Genomic DNA, 22,353 nt, shown 5'->3' with positions numbered 1-22,353 from the left:
AGGTCAGCCGATGTGATGAGCATGAGAAGCAATACAGTACCTCTTCCAGCCGTGTATGTGGTGGGTGGTACCTCTCTCTATGCACAGATCTTGCTGTAATCCCGATATCCAGGGACACGCTGGCGCTCTGCTCAGCGTGGATGGAAACTGACCACGTGATCCCCTGGTCAGCTGACACCCGAACGTCCTGTTCCTGGCTTCTCTGCGCTCCAACAGTGGCTCCAATCCCAGTAGCAGTGAAGGCAACAGCGGCGCTTCCTGGCTGAGGGAAAATGAGCAGACAATAGTGTACACTGTGCGCTTAAAGGAGCCACGCAGGGGGTTATCACTTACTAGATAAAAACTTGTTTATGTGCACATAAAAATCTGCAGCCTCACTTCCCATTACAGCAAGATCTGTGCATAGAGAGAGGTACCACCCACCACATACACGGCTGGAAGAGGTACTGTATTGCTTCTCACACTTGGTCACTGGGTGACTGGGATTAATATTCAGGAAAGTGGGTGGAGTCTACAACAGCCAATCAAAATTCACCTATTGATTTTCAAGGGGAATATTTAAACTGCTGCCATTCTTACACTGTTTATGGCAGAGGCTTCAAACTTACTACAGTCGGTCACTGGGTGACAGGGGTCCAAATTCACAAAAGGGGTGGGGCCACAAAAAGCCAATCAGATTTCCTTGCTGGATAAACTGCTTCCATTCACACATTTTTGATGACAGGAACCTGAAAGCTCACAAACTTGGTCAATGAGTGACTGTGTGTCCAGGTTACAAAAAAGTGGGTGGAGCCAAAACCAAATTTCACTGGTCAAATATAAACTGCAGACATTCTTACGCTGTTAATGGCAGGGTTCTCAAACTTTGCACAGTTGGTCACTGGGTGACTGGGAAATAATATTCAGGAAAATGGGTGGAGCCTAAAACAGCCAATCAAAATTCACCTTTTGTTTTTCAAGGGGAATATCTACATTGCTACCATTCTAACACTGTTAATGACAGAGGCATCAAACCTGATACAGTCAGTCATTGACTGGTGTCCAAATTCACTAAAGGGGGCTGAGCCACAAACAGCCAATCCGATTTGTTAGATTGATTTTAGCCATTCTGTTATTGGCAGGGTTCCCAAACTTGACACAGTTGGTCACTGGATGACTGGGGTTCAAATTCAGAAAAGGGGCAGAGCCACAAACAGCCAATCAGATGTGTTTAATTTCAATAGGAATATACAAATTATCGATGCCAAGGACTCCAAAGCTCATAAACTTGGTAACAAGTGACTTTATGTCAAGGTTTGAAAAAGTGGGCGGTGCCAACAACTACAATTTTTACATGGGAAAATATAAACTGCAACCATTCTTACATTTTTAATGGCAGGGTTCCCAAACTTGACACAGTGGGCCACTGGGTGACTGGGATTAATATTTAGAAAGTGGGTGGAGCCTACAACAGCCAATCAAAATTCACGTATTGATTTTTCAAGGGGAACATTTACATTGCTACCATTCTTATACTGTTAATGGCAGAGGCCTCAAACCTGATACAGTCAGTCATTGTCTGGGGTCCAAATTTACTAAAGGGGGTGGAGCTACAAACAGCCAATCACATTTGTTAGATTGATTTCAGCCATTCTTTTATTGGCGGGGCTCTCAAAGTTTACACAGTTGGTCACTGGATGACTGGGGTTGATATTCAGGAAAGTGGGTGGAGCCTACAACAGCCAATCAAAATTCACCTATTGATTTTCAAGGGGAATATTTACATTGCTGCCATTCTTACACTCTTAATGGCAGAGGCCTCAAATCTGGTACAGTCAATCACTGGGAGACTGGGGTTTAAATTCTGAAAAGGGGGCGGGCTACAAACAGCCAATCAGATTTGTTTAATTTCAATGGAAAAATGCAACTTATTGATGCCAAGGACCCCAAAGCTCATACACTTGTTCATTGAGTGACTGTATGTCAAGGTTAGTAACAGTGGGCGGAGCCAAAAACAACTAACTTTTAACATGGGAAAATATAAACTGCAGACATTCTTACACTGTTAATGGCAGGGTTCTCAAACTTGACAGTTAAGGGGAATATTGAAACTGCTGCCATTCTTACACTGTTAATGGCAGAGGCCTCAAACCTGCTACAGTCGGTCATTATTTACTTGCCGACCGCTTCATGGCAATGGGCGTGGCAGCCCAGGACCGCCTAACGCTGATCGGCGTAAGATCCTGTGGGCCTGTTTCGCAGGAGATCATGCACGCTCTGCCCCGCCTTCAGTCTCCCAGCAACGATCGCCGCTAGATGACTGTTAGACGGCGATACCGCCATCTAATTACCCCATACAGCACTGCGATCTAAGGCAGCGCTGTACTGGGGTCAGCCGTGTGACACGGCTGTCCCCTCCAGAGGCTCAGGGCTGAAGCCTATGACAGCCGATCACAGTGATTTGCTGGCTGGTGGGAAGAAGGTGGGGGGATGTAAAATAGATTTAAAAAAGGCACTTTTATTTAAAAGATAATATAAATATTTATAAAAAAAATAAACAATGCGGGAGGGATCAGACCCCACCAACAGAAATCTCTGTTGGTGGGGAGAAAAAGGGGGGGGGGGAATCACTTGTGTGCTCACATGTGCGGCCATGCAGTGAGGCCTCAAAGCTGCAGTGGCCTATCTCTTAAAAAAATGACCTGGTCTTTAGGGGGGTTTAACACTGCGGTCCTTAAGTGGTTAAGTGACTGGGGTTCAAATTCACTAAAGGGGCGGAGCCACAAACAGCCATTGAGATTTAATTGCTGTATAAACTACTTCCATTCACACAATTCTGATGTCAGGAACCCGACTGTGTGTCAAGTTTAGAAAAACTGGGTGGAGTCAAAAACAGATTTCCCTGGGAAAATGTAAGTTGCAGCCCTTCTTCACTGTTAATGGCAGGGTTCTTTATCTTTGCACAGTTGGTTACTGGGAGTCTGGGACTAATATTCTGAAAGGTGGGTGGAGCCTAAACAAACAATGTTCACCTGTTGATTTTCAAGGGGAATATTAAATTGCTACCATTTTTGCACTGGTAATGGCACAAGCCTCAAACCTGCTACAGTTGGTCATTGGGTCCCTACAGGTCAAATTCAGAAAAGGGGCAGAGCCATAGCCAATCACATTTGTTTTTATTGATGCCAAGGACCCAAAACCCAAAAGCTGACAAACTTGGTCATTGAGTGACTGTGTGTCCAGGTTACAAAAAGTGGGCAGAGCTAAAAACAAATTTCACTGGGAAAATATAAACTGCAGCCATTCTTACACTCTTAATGGCAGGGTTCTCAAACTTTGCACAGTTGGTTACTGGGTGACTGAGATTAATATTCAGAAAAATGGGTGGAGCTTAAAAAAGCCAATCAATGTTCACCTGTTGATTTCAAGGGGAATATTAAAATTGCTGCCATTCTTGCACTGTTAATGGCACAAGCCTCAAACCTGGTACAGTTGGACATTGGGTGACGGGTTCAAATCCAGAAAAGGGTCGGAGCCACAAATAGCCAAATTTCACTGGGAAAATATAAACTGCAGGCCTTCTTACACTGAGATGAGCATATAGTGGTCAGGGATAAAGAGTGAATTAACTCCATGATTTATTTCTGCTACTGCAATAAATGGATAATAATACCCTTAGATGACTTGCCAAAGGACAAATTGATAACAGAAGATGCTTCTCCATATAGCACAACAATTTGTTTGATATATCAAACAAATTGTTGAACGACATTGGTCTATTTTACAACTTGATCCTCAACTGAGAGAATACTTACCCCAAAGACCTTGCTTTACATATCATAGTATCATAGATACGCACTCTCATCTTCAAATGAAATCAAAGATATCTGGCAACAAATTGTTCAAAAAAACATGGCTAGATTGAAGCTTGAAGGGCATGCATACGTGTGGGCGGTGCAAAGCCTGTATTAATGTTGAAAAATGTCACAACTTTAAAGCACCTAAAAATGGTAGAGTCTTTGATTTGTTTGATTTTTATAATTGTGAAACTGAAGGTGTGGTATATGCAATAAAATGCCCCTGCCCCTTTCTCTATATAGGAGAAACAACAAGAGCTATAAAAGCTAGAATCTTGGAACACCTGGGTGACCTAAAACACAAACGTAATACCTCTGTTCTCAGGCACTTCTTGGAGAAACATGAAGGTGACCCGACTTTACTTAAATTCTGGGTAATACAGCAATGGCAGTTGGGCCCCCGAGGGGGCAATTTAGATCTTAAAGAGGAACCCCAGTGAAAATAATGTAGCAAAAAAAAGTGCTTCATTTTTACAATAATTATGCATAAATGATTTAGTCAGTGTTTGCTCATTGTAAAATCTTTCCTCTCCCCGATTTACATTCTGACATTACATGGTGACATTTTTACTGTGGGCAGGTTATGTAGCTGCTGCTAGCTGTTTTGGCTGTTACAGACAGCTGTAAGCAGCTAATTCCTGTCTGTGAACCTTGTTACATTGTGGCAGTTTGCCCAGAGTACCGCGGTACGCAGAGCTTCTTGTGGGAGGGGTTTCAGCACAAAATCAGTCATACAGCGCCCCCTGATGGTCTGTTTGTAAAAATCATTATATTTCTCATGTAAAAGGGGGTATCAGCTACTGATTGGGATAAAGTTCAATTCTAGGTTGGAGTTTCTCTTTAAATTGAGACAGTTGGAGTCACAGTGGATTTATTGATTGGGGGCATTAAACCCTGGTAGCCTTAATGAGGTTTTTACATATACCCCCTTTTTGTGACTACGTGCATACATAGTTATTTGTTTCTATCTTGCAGCTCCTCCACCGTTTATTCTCCTATATGGAGAAGGCTCTTCTGTTATCAATTTGTCCTTTGACAAGTCATCTAAGGGTATTATTATCCCTTTATTGCAGTAGCAGAAATAAATCATGGAGTTACCGTAATTGACTCTTTATCCCTGACCACTATATGCTTACTCTGTAGCAGAATAGTTCTCAAGCTCAACAGCGCTCATAGTTACCGTAATTATCACTGTCTCCCTTTTGGTTTTATTTTATATCTTGCTATATTCTCCTTGCCCATAACTGGGTATACACTATTTGCACCTTTAAAGGTTGCCTAGCAACCCATAGACTTGTATGGGGCAAGCTGCTGAGGGCGGTTCTCTCCAAGGCGATCAAGTTTACACCTCTTATGTTTGCAAGCATAGTTTGTCTACGCCCAAGGTAGGCGACCATAATGATGCATTGGGACCGGAGTGTTCTGCCTACTATTACGCAACAGCGTCATGGTGCGTCTATTTGGACGCATATGATTGGCAAGAATGGTGGTAGTTTCTGTAACAACGCCGCTCATTGGTTCAAAGTGGTGGTGGCCATGTGATGCGGTGATATCCAGTGGGGAACGGGGATTTACGATCTAGCACGGAATACAACTTTCTCTTTACATTAGAGTGTTTTGCTCTGTATGACAGGATTTATCTGCGTGTCAGCTATACACATATATGTTTATTGGTTGGGAGATTTCAATTACTCCTGTAATAATCATTACCATGTAGACTATGGACCTTGTGTATGATTTGTTGTCTTTCTTATTGAAGGTTTGTTTGACAAATCCTCAACTACTGCTTAAGGGGTGTGTCTGGTCTTTCCCTGCCTCCTCCCATCAGCCCACAGTTGCAGTATAAAAGGGCTTCAGGGAGATCTTGCTTTCATGGCTGCTACTATATAGCCATATTGCTATACTATGTACTGATTTTATTGTTTATATATGATGTATCTATGCACCTTAGCACTATGATTAGCACTCTTGCACGTTGTTTATATTTTCCCTTGAAAAAGCTTCCCGTATGGAAGTGAAACATGTTGGGTTTTGGTGGGGGTAGTGTATAATATATCTATTTACAATGATAGAGGCTTAATATTTTTCATATTTATTTTTTTATAAATGTACCTGTAAATGGACATCTTTGACTTTGACAGGATTTATTCCTATATACTTACTTAAAGAGAACCCGAGGTGGGTTTGAAGAATATTATCTGCATACAGAGACTGTATCTGCCTATACAGCTCAGCCTCTGTTGCTATCCCAAACCCCCCTAAGGTCCCCCTGCACTCTGCAATCCCTCATAAATCACAGCCACGCTGCTGACAAACAGCTTGTCAGAGCTGGCTGTGTTTATCTCTATATTGTCAGTCTGCTGCTCTCCCCGCCTCCTGCATCCCTTCCCTCCCTGCTGATTGGAGGGAAGGGACGGGGGCAGGGACTGGAGCTATGCAGGAGGCGGGGGAGCAGCTGAGACTGACACTACAGATGTAAACACAGCCTCATAGCATGGCTGTGATTTATGAGGGATTGCAGAGTGCAGGGGGACCTTAGGGGGGTTTGGGATAGCAACAGAGGCTGGGCTGTATAGGCAGATCCAGCCTCTGTATGCAAATAACATTCTTTAAACACACCTCGGGTTCTCTTTAAAGAAAACCTGAACTGAAAATGAAAAGTCAAAATAAGCATACACAAGTCATACTTACCTCCCATGTAGTCTACTCCTCAGTGTCTTTCTCCTCTCCTGCGTCCTGTTTGTTTACTGTGATCAAAGGAATTTTCCGTCCTCCATTTAGAAAATGGCCATTACCCCATAACAGCTTCCTGGTCAGCACACAGATAAACTGTAACATTGCTCACTTGAGCCATAGGGAAACATGGACATTACCTGGTACATCAGTTTTCCTCTCAGCTATAACTGACAGCAACTGATATTTTACTGACAGCAACTGATATATTTAAGATCTGACAAAATATTGTCAGAACTGGAAGGGATTATTACCAGAAGAAAATGGTGAGCTTCTGAAAGGAACTGATGGCAAGGTAACTATGTAATGTTCATTTGCAGTTACCTCATGTGTTTATGTTAAATATTTTTACTCAGTACAGGTTCGCTTTAAAGGTTGTTCCATACGTTGTGATTCAGTCTTGTAACTTAATAGCAGCCAGCTTGCGTTTTTAAATATTCTTTATTCAAAGTTAAATTTTAGTCCTTTGTATAGGATTCTCGATGTGTTTGAACTCCACTTTAAAAGGCATCAGTTTTCCTTCCGCTACCCTCCGTTCCGTTAGCATGCGGTCAATGCGACAGACGCGTAGATCCCAAAAAATTGTAGGAGACCCAAACTCTCAGTCCATTCGGTGGAACGGGCTGAGCGGATCTGTTCAAACAGAGCAATGTGAATGGATCCGATTGATTGACATTGGCTCTGTTCTCCTCTGTTAGGGTCCGTTCCGTTACGGTCTGCTAAAGGGACCTTTTTGTTTTAGTCCAAAGTGAACCAGGCCCAACTGCTTTTGCCTGGATCTGTACAGCTCATTGAAAACTCAGCTGCCTTGAGAGATTTATATTGCAGTTAACCAATATGGTTCAAGTGTTGTTTTGTAGGGAATGGTTTTACATGAAATTACATTTGCACTTAGCGGGAAACGTTTTTTTTTTTGTAGGGTTAGGGTTAAAGATCCAGCATGCTATTGCTTGAAGTTGTCTGCGGGGACACCTGTCCACAACCTGAGTGCAGTTTTCTTTTAGAGAGTCTCTTTTCTAGTTATACATTATGTGCTAAACAGGCAGTGTGGGCTGGCCACTGGACCCACATGTGGAGTCATGGGTGGCCCTATGTGTAGACTGTGCCTGCATGTGGACTGGATACCCATCTGGGATGGCCCCACATGTGAACTGGACCCATATGAGGCCTGACCCCATGTGTGGCCTGACCCCATGTGTGGCCTGACCCCATGTGTGGCCTGGCCCCATGTGTGGACTGGCCTCGTGTGGCCTGGCCCCATATGTGGCCAGGACTCCCATCTGCAATGGCGCCATGTGTGGGCTGGCCCCATATGTGGCCTGGACTCCCATCTGGACTAGCCCCATGTGTGAACTGACTCCTTGGGCTCGATTCACAAAGCGGTGCTAACCCACTTAGAGACTTTAGGCGTGAGAACCATTTTTATCATGCCTAAACTCAGTTTAGGCATGATAAGTTTAGGCATGCTTAGTTTAGGCATGATAAGTTTAGGCATGCTTAGTTTAGGCATGATAAGTTTAGGCATGATAAGTTTAGGCATGCTAAGTTTAGATAAGTTTAGATCGCACGCAAAGTCCCGCACGCAAAGCAGCGCCATTAAACTCTATGCAAAGTGCACCAGACTTTGCTAGCGCAAAACTTTTGATCAGCTGTGCACTGCGGTGCTAACCCAGTTGGTGCTTAAACTTATCACGCCTAAAAACTTATCACACCTAAACTTATCATGCCTAAACTTATCATGCCTAAACAGAGTTTAGGCGTGATAAAGGGCTTTTCACCAGGGTGCTAACTGTTAGCACCGCTTTGTGAATCAGGCCCCATATGTGGCCTAGTCGCCCACCTGGACTGGCCCCATGTGTGGACTGGCCCCATGTGTGGACTGCCCTCATGTGTGGACTGCCCTCATGTGTGGCCTGGCCACATATGTGACCTGGATTCCCATCTGGAATGGTCTCATGTGTGGACTGGCCCCATATGTGGCCTGGACTCCCATCTGGAATAGCCTCATGTGTGGACTGGCCCCATATGTGACCTGGACTCCCATCTGGAATGGCCTCATGTGTGGACTGGCCCCATGTGTGGCCTGGACTCCCATCTGGAATGGCCTCATGTGTGGACTGGCCCCATGTGTGGCCTGGACTTCCATCTGGAATGGCACCATGTGTTGACTGGCCCTAGTGTTATCTTCCTGAACACAGTCTGTGCATCTGATTCCATTCACTTTTTCCCTTTAGAACATCTGTTACTACCTGCAGCTGAAGAACAGGTCAAAGCGCTGTTCATTGGAGAGGAAAGGATCAACGAGTATGAGCGGTTAGACGTCACTATAAAAACAGGAACTAAGGTATGTAGGTCTGCATCTCACTGTGGCAATCAGTGTTGAACGTATAATTCCACTTAAGGACTAGAATAAAAACAATTCTGCCTGAAGACATCTCTGTTATATAAAACCTTTATAAAGCGGCTCTATCCTTTCTTTTGGAAAATGGGGATCTTCTAGTGGAATACATTAAGTTTGTGTTTCTAGACAGTGGTGCTCAAACTAAGGCCCGCGGCGGGCCAAAAGTAGCCCCCTTAGGCTTTTTTACTGACCCCCGCCCACACACAAAATATATTACTTATAGATGTGGTCAGCTACATCTTTAAATATTGGTGGTCCGCATATAGAATAGCAGTGCTGTTCCATCCACATGGAAGCCAGAAAGCAGTAATTTGCTGGTTTCCAATCAAATTCCACATCAGGTGACACTGCTGTCCAATTGGACTGCAGGTTGTCACCTGGGTATGCTTCACTGTCTGGCCCACAAAGACTTCTACATCATTTTATGTATACTCTGGCCCCTCAGCAGTGTGAAGTATGTTGACCCGGCCCTCGACCCAAAACGTTTGGGGACCCCTGTTCTAGACCATGCTTGCTTTGGTCTTCTTAACCAGGGTTTAATGGAAGACCATTCGGTTCTTGATGACCCTGTTGGGGTTCCCTGGCATTATTCCTCCAGTGAGACAGAACTATTGTGGGGGTGGTGGTTGCGGCGTGGGAGTTGAGTTCTGCTTCTGGGGTCTTGTATGCCACCCCTGATTTAGAGGTTCAGTTTCAATCTCTCTTCTCCACTAATAAAATCTCTTCCTCCTCCACAGAGACAAGGCTGCCTTGATGATGCCAAGAAAGTGCCAGATTTCAAGGATGTGGTAGACATCAGAGACGCTGTGACTGACAATTTCCTCTGCACAGGAGGGACATCCGGCAATGTGGAGCCCCAGACCTGCAAAGGTAATTTTTACACTAGATTGAAGAGATATCTGCATGGCTGGATTTAATTACCACAAGGCACTGTAGGCTTGTGCCTATAAGTGCCTGATGTTGGAAAGGCGGCTCACTCCCCTCCTCACGTGCTTCCCTCCCTCCTTATGCAGAGTCCCAAGTGGAGCTTAAATGAGAGGTTACTCACCCAGCTCTCGGCATTCCACTGTTGAGATCTGCCTCCAGCTGGGCCAGCTACCTAATGCTTGGGGGCACCTCTAGCTACTTAGTATTAGGTAGCTAGAGGTACACTTAGTACTAGGGGACATATGTGGCTACCTACAACAGGCAAGGGAAAAAAGCAACTCCAGGCCGTCCATGACGCCAAGTGAAGCTTTGGCATCAGGCGGCACAGAGGCTGGACCGGCATTGCGTTCCCCCCACCCCCCTTTCCCCGTAGTCGCCACTCATTATCTTGTGAATGAGTTGGTAGCCACCTCCTCTATGAGAGTCCCCGATCCTCCCCTGGCTAAGAGACATCAGTCAGTAGCAATTGACAGCGCTGCTTTAAAGAGGAAGGAGGAGAGTGGTTCTCCTGGTTACACACTATACAGGAAGTAAGTACTCTCCTGCTTCCTTCTTCAAAGCAGCACTGCGGATTGCTGCTGACTGATGTCTCTTAGCCAGGGGAGGATTGGGGACTCTCACAGAGGAGGCGGCTGCCTACAAATGCATATATGGTGGCTGTGCTATCAACAGCTAAAGTCTGCACAAAATTAAGTGAAATTACGGTTGTTGAGGTTACGATAGACAAAATTTATTGCAATTTTTCCCCAAATTTTGCATATTACGATTTTGCATCAAAATTGTGAATCTCGATGTGAAATTACGACTATGCAGCAAAAACCTTGTCGTTTTTGAGAAAATCACTTTAAAAAAGGAGGGATGTTTTTAAACTGTCATTTTTCTGAGTTTTAAAAGAAAAATTTCCTTTGCATTTTTTATTTTTAAAAATTATTTTCTCAAAAAGTACAAGGTCTTTTTGAGTGATTTTTTTTTTTTATACATACCCACTATTCTCCTTAACATATGTAGAAATCTTGGTGACACCAGCATGTATGGGGGCTTTGCTATTCACCGCTAAAGTCGGCAAGAAATTACACAAAAATTGCGAAATGACAAATGATTACAGTAAATCATTTGAATTTACACATCGTAAAATTTGCTGATTTCGCTCTTCACTAGTGACATCGTGATTTTCAAACATGTTCATGCTTCGTGTCATGCAGATATCCTTCTAGGCTTAACTTGCGATTAATGTATACGTCATTTTTTTTTTGTTATTTATTACAGGGGATTCTGGAGGTCCTCTTATGATACAATATAAAAAACGTTTTATCGAGGTAAGATCGTTTTAACAACTGATTTAGTTTTATGAAACTTTTATTGATTCTTCACTTTGCAACGGATCTTTTTTACCACCCTTGCAGTGTTTTCTTAGATGGTAGACCATTTCTGTCATCATCTCTTTCTAGAGTATGTCACAACTCTACACTTGAAGGATACCCAAAGTGACATGATGAGATAGACATGTGTATATACAGTGCCTAGCACACAAATAACTATGCTGTGCTCCTTTTTTTCTTTCTCTGCCTGAAAGAGTTAAATATCAGGTATGTAAGTGTCTGACTCAGTCCTGACTCAGACAGGAAGTGACTACAGTGTGACCCTCACTGGTAAGAAATTCCAACTATAAAACACTTTCCTAGCAGAAAATGGCTTCTGAGAGCAAGAAAGAGATAACAATTGGAATTTCTTACCAGTGAGGGTCACACTGTAGTCACTTCCTGTCTGAGTCAGGACTGAGTCAGCCACTTACATACCTGATATTTAACTCTTTCAGACAGAGAAAGAAAAAAAGGAACACAGCATAGTTATTTGTGTGCTTGGCACTGTACAGACACCTGTCTATCTCATCATGTCACATGTCACTTCAGGTATTCTTTAAGGCAAGGGGGACAATTGCAGAGTCCACAGTGCCCCCCCCCCCCCCCCCCTAGGCACCCAGGCATCTCACATTTAAAAATTTAATTTGTCCTGGCCGGGCTGTGGGGTACCTCGGCATGTGTGGTGTGGGTGGTGGAGGTGAGGCAGCAACGGCAGGCAGGGGGAGGAGGCAGGGTCTCATCTAGTGCTCCCCCATCCTCCCATATGCAGAGGTGAGTTGTACCCTGGCTTCTGCTCCGCCTCGCACTGCTCTGCATATAGAGTGGGAAAGGTGGGGTAGAGACTCAGTGGCGTACCTACCACAGGGCTGCAGGTGCTCACGGCTCAGTCACTGTGTTCTTCCAACTAGGACCTTTTTTCATAGTTCAGAAAAATAGCAGCAGGCAGTGCATGGGACTGTACTACTTCCTGCACTAGATCATGTAGCACCCCCCCTTTCTTGGGCAATGTGTCTCTTCACTCTCTACACACAGCCTGCAGTGAGTGAATGTGCAGCAGGGCGAGTAGAGAGAATGATTGCTGTGCTGTAGCTGGGACATTGGCAGGGAGAGGTGGCAGGATGTGTTTAGTGCTTCAGAAGTTCCCTCTCATTAGTAGCCATGTGCACTGGCTGCTCTAATACCAGAGTCCCCTGGACTATTGATTATTTATCCTGATCAGAGTAATTAATCAATAACACAGGGCATTCTACTGTTGCAGAAGCCAGTAATACAACTGCTGACAACATAAATCTGTAGTGAGCAGCGAAGCAAGCTCCAGGCAATTTAGATTAAGTTGATTGCAGGTAATCTTATCTCTTCTCCCAGCTCCCCCTCCCACTCTGTTGTCTTCCTCATGACCCTTTCCTCTTTTAACACTGACATCTTCTGCAGCACTCTATAGAGTACAGTTTCATAATGGTTAGATTCGTCTATATCCTGACAACACATTTTCCCCCAAAATCCCCCAAAATTTGCAGCAACGTGCTCGGCACCCCAACCTTCTCATCAAAAAAACGTTTTGGGGTGGGGGTTGTCTGTAAATAATCAGCACCAGGTATACCCATTCCCTAGGTATGCCACTGAAGAGGCTACCTAATCCTAGGGGTCACATTTAGCTATCTATATTGTTAGGGACTACCTGGGGATACATCTAGCTATCTTTACTGGAGGGGGAGACTACTTAATACTAATGGGCTCATCTGGCCATCTATACAAGGTGGGAGGGGGAGTCTATCTAAGACTGGGGAGCACAGCTGGCATTTGGTCAGTGGGAAACGAGGGGAGGAGGGCCTGGTCCAGCAGCAGTCAGGTGGGGGCTCCTCCTCACTTCTCTTCAATGTCAGTGTACTGCCCATCAACCTTGTGGCTCCCGATACTGCATGTCATGTGACATGCATCAGGAGCCAATTGGTGATAGGCTGCAGTGCGGCTACACTGAACAGAGGAGTGAGGAGGACCTGTCACCACTGGAAAGATAAAATATGTAGCTCTGCTGCTGTGCTACTCTGACAATAGCAGGAAATTTCAGTGCCCATGGCTAATGGACGATTTGGGCGCCCCCGTAGGCACCAACACAAATATTGTTGATACGCCTCCCAAAGCATGAATTTGGGTGCCCGATAAATATAGTTTTCAACATTAGAACATTCAAGTTTTTGAAATTTGTCACAGGCTAGCGCCTGTTTTTAAATGGGCCTTAGGCCTAGTTTAGTAACCTTTTGACGACCAGCTAACGCCGATTGGAGTAAACTGGTCGTCTGCGGGTTACCATGAAAACGGCCGCTCGATCGAGCGGCCTTTCCATGTCAGTTCACGGAGGGTGTCTCCGTGAACAGCCGGAGAGCCGCCGATCGCGGCTCGCCGGCAAAATGTAAACAGGCGGGGAAGAAATCCCCGCTGTTTACATCATACGGCGCTGCTGCACAGCAGCGCCGTAAGGCAGATCAGCGATCCCCGGCCTCTGATTGGCCGGGGATCGCCGGCATATGATAGGCTGAAGCCTATCCTTCAATGCGCAGGACGGAAATCCGTCCTGCGCAGCTCACAGGAGGAGGGAGAGGGAGGGAGCGGCGAGACGGCGGAGAACGCTGCGGAGGGGGTCTTTGAAGAGCCCCCCTCCCCCCCGCAAGCACAAGCAGCCGGTGGCGATCAGAACCCCCCCCCCCCCCAGCAGGACATCCCCCTAGTGGGGAAAAAAGGGGGGTAGTCTGATCGCCCTGCTGCACTCCTGATCGGTGCTGCGGGCTGTAGAGCCCACGCAGCACCGATCACTGAAAAATCCCCTGGTCGGTAAAAAATAAATATATAAATAAAATAAACAGAAAGCTCTGTTGGTGGGCAGAAAAGGGGGGGAGGGGGAATCACTTGTGTGCTGAGTTGTACGGCCCTGCAGCAAGGCCCTAAAGCTGCAGTGGCCTATATTGTAAAAAATAGCCTGGTCACTAGGGGGGTGTAAGCACATGGTCCTCAAGTGGTTAATTGCTAGAAGCACGGATATACAGTGCACAAAACTTTGCTCATTGCTTTTTAATGCCCATTTACTATGATATGTGTAACCCTGTGTGTGTGTCATTGCAACAGACACACACACCAAGGGTTACAGATGCATTTACTTTTTGTGAAAGTGCTGCTGTAAAGGGAACCTGCAGGTGCTGTCAGGTGGAGCCCATGAGCAGGAAAGAAGAGAGAGAAGCTGGGCATGTGCAGGGAGGAAGTAACAGTTGAGTTTTACAGTTGAAGGCTAGTGAGGGGGAGGAGTCAAGTAGCCATGGAGACTGAGGTGATGAGGCAGCAAGAAATAAAGTGTGTCACGATACTATACTGTACTGCAGCAAGAAATACGCTTGATTTGTGAGGAAATAGAGTAGAGACACGGGAAGAGACCAGCCATTGGTGAGACGGTCTGAGCAAGGCAGAGGCACAGACAAGTAAGCACTTACCGGAAACTGAACTAAGGAAGAGAAAAAGAGCTGCAGACATTACATGAGAGGAGAGAGACCACTCACAGCTACAGGCCAGTAAAGAGCAGCAATACTGGAGAGATAAGCCAGAAGAGAAACAGTAAGCAATAAGAAAGAAAGACAAGGATATTAAAATGTACCTGTAACAGAGAGAGATAACAGAAAACAGCAGAGACATTACAGTGACACAGAGACAACAGGACAGCAATGCATACAAGAGTGACACAGAGCAACAAGTGACAGGATTACAGAAAAGGAGTGAAGACTGCAGTGCAGTGTCTGAAGAGATTGTGTGACAACAGCTGGCAGACAAAATACAGAGAATACAGCGGTGCTTCTTATACATTAAGTGATCATTCATAATTATCAATTCAACATATTTGTCTCATCCTGGATGTTGCTAGGTAACCACCAGACATTTCTCTACTTTCCCTTCTGTCCTATGCAAGAATTCAGATCCACTTTAAAAAGACAGCAGTGAAGAAGTGACAAATAGCAGAGTGCTGTGTATGGAAAATTCTGGCAAGTAAATGCTAATAAACTGAATTACTTATATGGTTCCTGAACTAGCCCTGATCCTAACAGGCTGAAGATAAGAAGTTTATGAATGTTTTGTCACTAAACTATTTTTTTATCCATATCATTTAATACAAATATTTCTTAAAAAGAACTTGATTGGTGTCTAGAGGATTTCTTTACAGTTAAAGCATTATAGAGGTGTTACATTTGGCGTACAGTCGGCAGGATATTACCTAAGTGCCTTAAAACTGGAAGATGGAGTCTCAGCCTACACTACCCACCAGAAATGATGCTTCAGCTACTCAGGCTGCAGGAGAATGGTCAGCAAGCTACACATCAGTGTTGACCATGACTGCTATTGGGATGTTAGCTGCATACCTACCAAGGTTCAATGGTTATAATATGGCCCTGAGAGAGTGGAGTGAAAGAATAGAGAGTGCTGTGCAGGCTTATAAAGTGCCCATAGAGCTGCATATGGAAATAGCAGTTATAACTTTGGAGGGAGATGCTCAACGAACAGTAATTAATGCTAAATTGCCCACACCAGTATCGCTGAAACAAATTATCGAGGTATTGGAAGACATATATGGAGATCCTACAGAGCTGCATTTATGGAGAAAGAGATTTGTTGACAGAATTCAGAAGGATAACGAAAATATTCCTCAGTTCGCCAATGCCTTACAAGAAATAATGAGTGGACTACAGATAAAAGAGGAAAAGGAAAGAGGAAAAACTACCACAGATTCTGCTGTGTGGCTGAGAGATCAGTTTATATGGGGATTAAGGAGCAACTTTATTAAAAGATCCTTAAAACAGAAAGTAGAATATTCTCCAAGTTTGAATTTCCGGACACTTCAAAGCTTAGCTATCAAGCTCAGTCAGGAGGAAGAAACCAATCAGCTGGGAACACTGCAACAAAACACCACTATGATTACTCATACAAATTCAGCAGTTGAATTCATAACCAATAATACTCAGGGGAAATTGAGAGAAATAAAAACAACACTCAAAGAACTAAGTGAAGAGTTAGCCAAAATGAAACAAAACATGGAGAAAACTGAACTCAGAACAGAACATTCAAGGTGGAGATATAGAAACACGGAGGAATCAGGATGTTGGATCTGTCACCATAGTGATCACACTGCAAGAGACTGTGGAAGAGGTTTTCAGAGAAAATCAAGGAATTCTGCAGTGGTGGTCCGCATGGCAGGACAAGACAAGAAGGCCTCAGAGAAATGGAAGGAAGATAAGCTAAAGAGAAAAAATAAGGTCATCGCAACCAAAGTTCTAGGCATTGTCAAATGGTTTCATGTGCGAAATGGATACGGATTTTTAAATCGGAATGACACCAAAGAAGATGTGTTTGTGCACTGGTCTGCCATGAAGAAGAACAACCCCAGGCATTATCTTTGCAGTCTAAGAGATGGAGATTTGGTTGAATTTGACGTTGTGGAAGGACGGAAAGGTACAGAAGCCGCTAATTTAACTGGCCCTGGTGGAACTCCAGTTCAAGGTAGCAAGGATGCAAGACGTTGGAGACCATATAAGCCTCAGGGACACTATGGTGATTATCACTTGAAGAGCTTCTTGTACAGCCAGAAACAAGGAGGAGCAAAATACCCTGTACAACTTACTTTATATGAAGAATTTAGACAGAGGTGTGATCCAGATTCATCTGTTCCTCAACCAGGAAGAACAACAAGTGATACTGAAAGTTTTCTGGAAGCTGGAACTAATGAAGGAAACAAAAGTAAGAATCCAGATGAACCTATTATTCATGCTCAGGGTAGAGCACCAGAAGATTTAGGCCATCAGAAGGCTGAAGACTGTGAAAGTAGTCGGATAAATAGAGAAATACCAGGACCTAGTCAGCAAGTAATGATTAACGACTTCTTAGTAGGAGATGAAGTATTACAACATAGAACAGATACTTCTCGAAGAAAGGAAGTGGAATTGTATTGGCAACCGATGCTACAACCTCAACGGCTCAAGCGTTCTAAACGGACACAGTGTTCATCGGAAACCATTCAGCTTACAAACGTCAAGGTAGCTCAAGGCAAAGAGTTTGAGAAGTCAGAGAAGGGAGAGCAAAGGTGCTCTACACAAACAGAACTAGACCACGAGTCAAAATGGAAAAATACTCAACATTCCCCACTTCCTGAACAGTTCGGATTATATGTAGACACTGTGACTTGGTTAAAAGAAAAATTGTAGGGACTACAATTTGAAAAAAAGGGGGTGAATGTAACCCTGTGTGTGTGTCATTGCAACAGACACACACACCAAGGGTTACAGATGCATTTACTTTTTGTGAAAGTGCTGCTGTAAAGGGAACCTGCAGGTGCTGTCAGGTGGAGCCCATGAGCAGGAAAGAAGAGAGAGAAGCTGGGCATGTGCAGGGAGGAAGTAACAGTTGAGTTTTACAGTTGAAGGCTAGTGAGGGGGAGGAGTCAAGTAGCCATGGAGACTGAGGTGATGAGGCAGCAAGAAATAAAGTGTGTCACGATACTATACTGTACTGCAGCAAGAAATACGCTTGATTTGTGAGGAAATAGAGTAGAGACACGGGAAGAGACCAGCCATTGGTGAGACGGTCTGAGCAAGGCAGAGGCACAGACAAGTAAGCACTTACCGGAAACTGAACTAAGGAAGAGAAAAAGAGCTGCAGACATTACATGAGAGGAGAGAGACCACTCACAGCTACAGGCCAGTAAAGAGCAACAATACTGGAGAGATAAGCCAGAAGAGAAACAGTAAGCAATAAGAAAGAAAGACAAGGATATTAAAATGTACCTGTAACAGAGAGAGATAACAGAAAACAGCAGAGACATTACAGTGACACAGAGACAACAGGACAGCAATGCATACAAGAGTGACACAGAGCAACAAGTGACAGGATTACAGAAAAGGAGTGAAGACTGCAGTGCAGTGTCTGAAGAGATTGTGTGACAACAGCTGGCAGACAAAATACAGAGAATACAGCGGTGCTTCTTATACATTAAGTGATCATTCACAATTATCAATTCAACATATTTGTCTCATCCTGGATGTTGCTAGGTAACCACCAGACATTTCTCTACTTTCCCTTCTGTCCTATGCAAGAATTCAGATCCACTTTAAAAAGACAGCAGTGAAGAAGTGACAAATAGCAGAGTGCTGTGTATGGAAAATTCTGGCAAGTAAATGCTAATAAACTGAATTACTTATATGGTTCCTGAACTAGCCCTGATCCTAACAGGCTGAAGATAAGAAGTTTATGAATGTTTTGTCACTAAACTATTTTTTTATCCATATCATTTAATACAAATATTTCTTAAAAAGAACTTGATTGGTGTCTAGAGGATTTCTTTACAGTTAAAGCATTATAGAGGTGTTACATATGCATTCACAAAAATAGATGGTTGAACCAGGGTTTTAAAAGTACTGAGATTCTCTGCAATGAGTTATGATAGATGATGAGTTTTTCATCCCAATGCTTTTTATTTAGGAATATTTTTCTCTTGTTTTTTCCTGCAGGTGGGAGTAGTGAGCTGGGGCACAATTAACAGCTGTACTAAGGACAATATGAGACCGCAGAAAGTCCCTACAGGATCTCGAGACTTTCACAGCAATGTCTTCCATGCCATAAAATGGATTGTCTCTATTGCAAAAGAGGAATTACTGGAAATAGGAACTGAAGAAGATAAAAAATGAATTTATGTGTAGTATCAATGGTAAATGGAACGTTCCTGGTGTCTCGTATACTTATTTTCCTCTGAAAGTAAACCTGAGATGACAAAAAAAAAACTACATACCTGCGGCTTCCTCCAGGCTAATTGGCCCCTTGCTGTCCTCCACCACATCCTAGATCCCCCACTAGATGCCCAGTTAACTCCACGAATCGGGGCATACTTTGCATGTACGGCTTGGCCGAGCATGCACTCCATCTTGTTACTGTTGCCAGGAGCGTTCTGCACCTGTGCAGTACTACTGTGCAGGAGCAGAATGCTCCCGGCTGCAGGAGCACGACGGGGGACTGTGCCTGCGCTGACTGGCCCCGTCTGGCGGAATAACTGGGCCACTAAGGGGAAAATCCAGGCGGCAGAGGAGGATGGCGGAGGACCAATTAGCTTGAAGGGGGCTGGAGGAAGCCGCAGGTATGTATAATGTTTTTTTATATTTGTCATCTTAGGTATACTTTAAGGGGTGTAAAACTGAACACTGAATTGTGTAGAGCAGCCATGTCACTGTGATGTAAAATCTGGTTCATTTACTTACCATCAAAAAATAAATAAATAGCTTGTTTTGCTTTTGCACACTCACTTTTATCAGGATTGTTTGTTCAGGCTGATACAAAGTATTTTCTATTACATTTTAGGAAAGCTACAGCTCTCATTTACATACACGAGGTGCTGTTTTTTTAACCTTTGCAATGAAAAAATAAATATAAAGTGAACACAGTGCAGGCTTAATACTATAGATACCTATGTTTATCTCATCAATGATTGTGGTATTACTGCCATGCACACATAGCGCACGGCAATATTACCCTTACTTCAGGCAGCAAGTATCGCGAGTTACAGTGGTGGACAAAGCCAACGTTGAGCCCTTGTGCAGAATAAATATAGTGGGCCCAATGTGAGTGGGTGTGGTCATAACAGATCATGGTTGGATCCAAACAATGTCGATAAGATAAAAGTACATGAACCTAGGTCCCATTCTGTAGGCACTGTATTCATTTAAAACACAATTTAAACTTGTATATGACTAGGATACAAGTTATTATTACTGTTTCCCTTAAGTTTCAGAGAGAAATACATGAAGAAAAGTCTAGAGAATAATCAGGCCCTAACTGGTGCAATTGCATGGGCCCTAGAGGACATGGTGCCCCTGTGTGGCTGCACGGCCTGCACGGGCCGATGTCCGCCTCTGGCAGGCGCGGAGCTAGGGGGGGTCGGGGTAGGACAAGTGCCCCGGGGCGCCTGGTCCCCAAGGGCGCCCTCCGCCTGGCTGAGCTGCGGGTTTTTTTTTTATTTGTTTTTTTTTTTTTTGGGCGGGTGAGGGGAGCAGCGCAGAGAAGAGGGAGAGCTGTGCGGACGGTGGGGAAGGGGGGCCATATCCCCCCTCCTTCCCTCACCTTAGGTGCTCTCTCTCTCCCTCGCTGTCCCCTCCAATATCCGGGTGGCTCTTGGCTGGCAGCGGCGGGCGGAACTCACCTCCGTCTCGCTCCAGCGCCGGGCGGAAGTTCGGGTGCGCAGCCGCTGCTCTGGTCTGGACCAGACCAGAGTAGTGGCAGATCCATCCGGCGCTGCGACGAGACGGAGGTAAGTTCCGCCCGCCGCTGCCAGCCACCCGGACATTGGAGGGGACAGCGAGGAAGGGAGAGCAGCTCTTCTCTGCGCTGCTCCCCTCCTGCTGGGGAGGGGGACACCTGACCTGGCTACCTACTCTGGGCACATATACCCCTGCCTACATATACTGGACATATATCCCTGGCTACCTACTCTGGGCACATATACCCCTGGCTACCTACTCTGGGCACATATACCCCTGGCTACCTACTCTGGGCATATATACCCCTGGCTACCTACTCTGGGCACATATACCCCTGGCTACCTACTCTGGGCACATATACCCCTTGCTACCTACTCTGGGCACATATACCCCTGGCTACCTACTCTGGGCACATATACCCCTGGCTACCTACTCTGGGCACATATACCCCTGGCTACCTACTCTGGGCACATATACCCCTGGCTACCTACTCTGGGCATATATACCCCTGGCTACCTACTCTGGGCACATATACCCCTGGCTACCTACTCTGGGCACATATACCCCTGGCTACCTACTCTGGGCATATATACCCCTGGCTACCTACTCTGGGCACATATACCCCGGGCTACCTACTCTGGGCATATATACCCCTGGCTACCTACTCTGGGCACATATACCCCTGGCTACCTACTCTGGGCACATATACCCCTGCCTACATATACTGGGCATATACCCCTGGCTACCTACTCTGGGCACATATACCCCTGGCTACCTACTCTGGGCATATATACCCCTGGCTACCTACTCTGGGCACATATACCCCTGGCTACCTACTCTGGGCACATATACCCCTGGCTACCTACTCTGGGCATATATACCCCTGGCTACCTGCTCTGGGCACATATACCCCTGGCTACCTGCTCTGGGCACATATACCCCTGGCTACCTACTCTGGGCACATATACCCCTGGCTACCTACTCTGGGCACATATACCCCTGGCTACCTACTCTGGGCATATATACCCCTGGCTACCTACTCTGGGCACATATACCCCTGGCTACCTACTCTGGGCACATATACCCCTGCCTACATATACTGGGCATATACCCCTGGCTACCTACTCTGGGCACATATACCCCTGGCTACCTACTCTGGGCATATATACCCCTGGCTACCTACTCTGGGCACATATACCCCTGGCTACCTACTCTGGGCACATATACCCCTGGCTACCAGTCGCGGAGCTAGGGGGGGTCGGGGTAGGACAAGTGCCCCGGGGCGCCTGGTCCCCAAGGGCGCCCTCCGCCTGGCTGAGCTGCGGGTTTTTTTTTTATTTGTTTTTTTTTTTTGGGCGGTTGAGGGGAGCAGCGCAGAGAAGAGGGAGAGCTGTGCGGACGGTGGGGAAGGGGGGCCATATCCCCCCTCCTTCCCTCACCTTAGGTGCTCTCTCTCTCCCTCGCTGTCCCCTCCAATGTCCGGGTGGCTCTTGGCTGGCAGCGGCGGGCGGAACTCACCTCCGTCTCGCTCCAGCGCCGGGCGGAAGTTCGGGTGCGCAGCCGCTGCTCTGGTCTGGACCAGACCAGAGTAGTGGCAGATCCATCCGGCGCTGCGACGAGACGGAGGTAAGTTCCGCCCGCCGCTGCCAGCCACCCGGACATTGGAGGGGACAGCGAGGAAGGGAGAGCAGCTCTTCTCTGCGCTGCTCCCCTCCTGCTGGGGAGGGGGACACCTGACCTGGCTACCTACTCTGGGCACATATACCCCTGCCTACATATACTGGACATATATCCCTGGCTACCTACTCTGGGCACATATACCC

At 45.5% G+C, this 22,353-nt stretch overlaps 1 protein-coding gene across 3 annotated transcripts in view; it reads left to right on the top strand.

Moving 5' to 3' along the window:
- LOC137528779 (complement factor B-like) overlaps positions 1-19,578 on the top strand; it is a 150,909-nt gene extending 131,331 nt beyond the window's left edge. The window contains exons 15-18 of one of the 3 annotated variants that reach the window (XM_068250351.1): positions 8,804-8,913; positions 9,708-9,840; positions 11,164-11,213; positions 18,794-19,578. In XM_068250351.1, coding sequence (XP_068106452.1) covers positions 8,804-8,913; positions 9,708-9,840; positions 11,164-11,213; positions 18,794-18,970 — 470 coding nt within the window. In that variant the 3' untranslated portion in view covers positions 18,971-19,578. Of the gene's footprint in view, positions 1-8,803; positions 8,914-9,707; positions 9,841-11,163; positions 11,214-14,364; positions 18,453-18,793 lie in introns of those variants that run through there. The other 2 variants (XR_011023464.1, XR_011023463.1) reach the window with 2 other exon arrangements.
- The last annotated feature ends 2,775 nt before the right edge of the window (positions 19,579-22,353 follow it).

Source organism: Hyperolius riggenbachi, chromosome 8, assembly GCF_040937935.1.
Source record: "Hyperolius riggenbachi isolate aHypRig1 chromosome 8, aHypRig1.pri, whole genome shotgun sequence".
Lineage (NCBI taxonomy): Eukaryota > Metazoa > Chordata > Amphibia > Anura > Hyperoliidae > Hyperolius > Hyperolius riggenbachi.
This window is presented reverse-complemented; position numbering and strand designations above follow the sequence as displayed.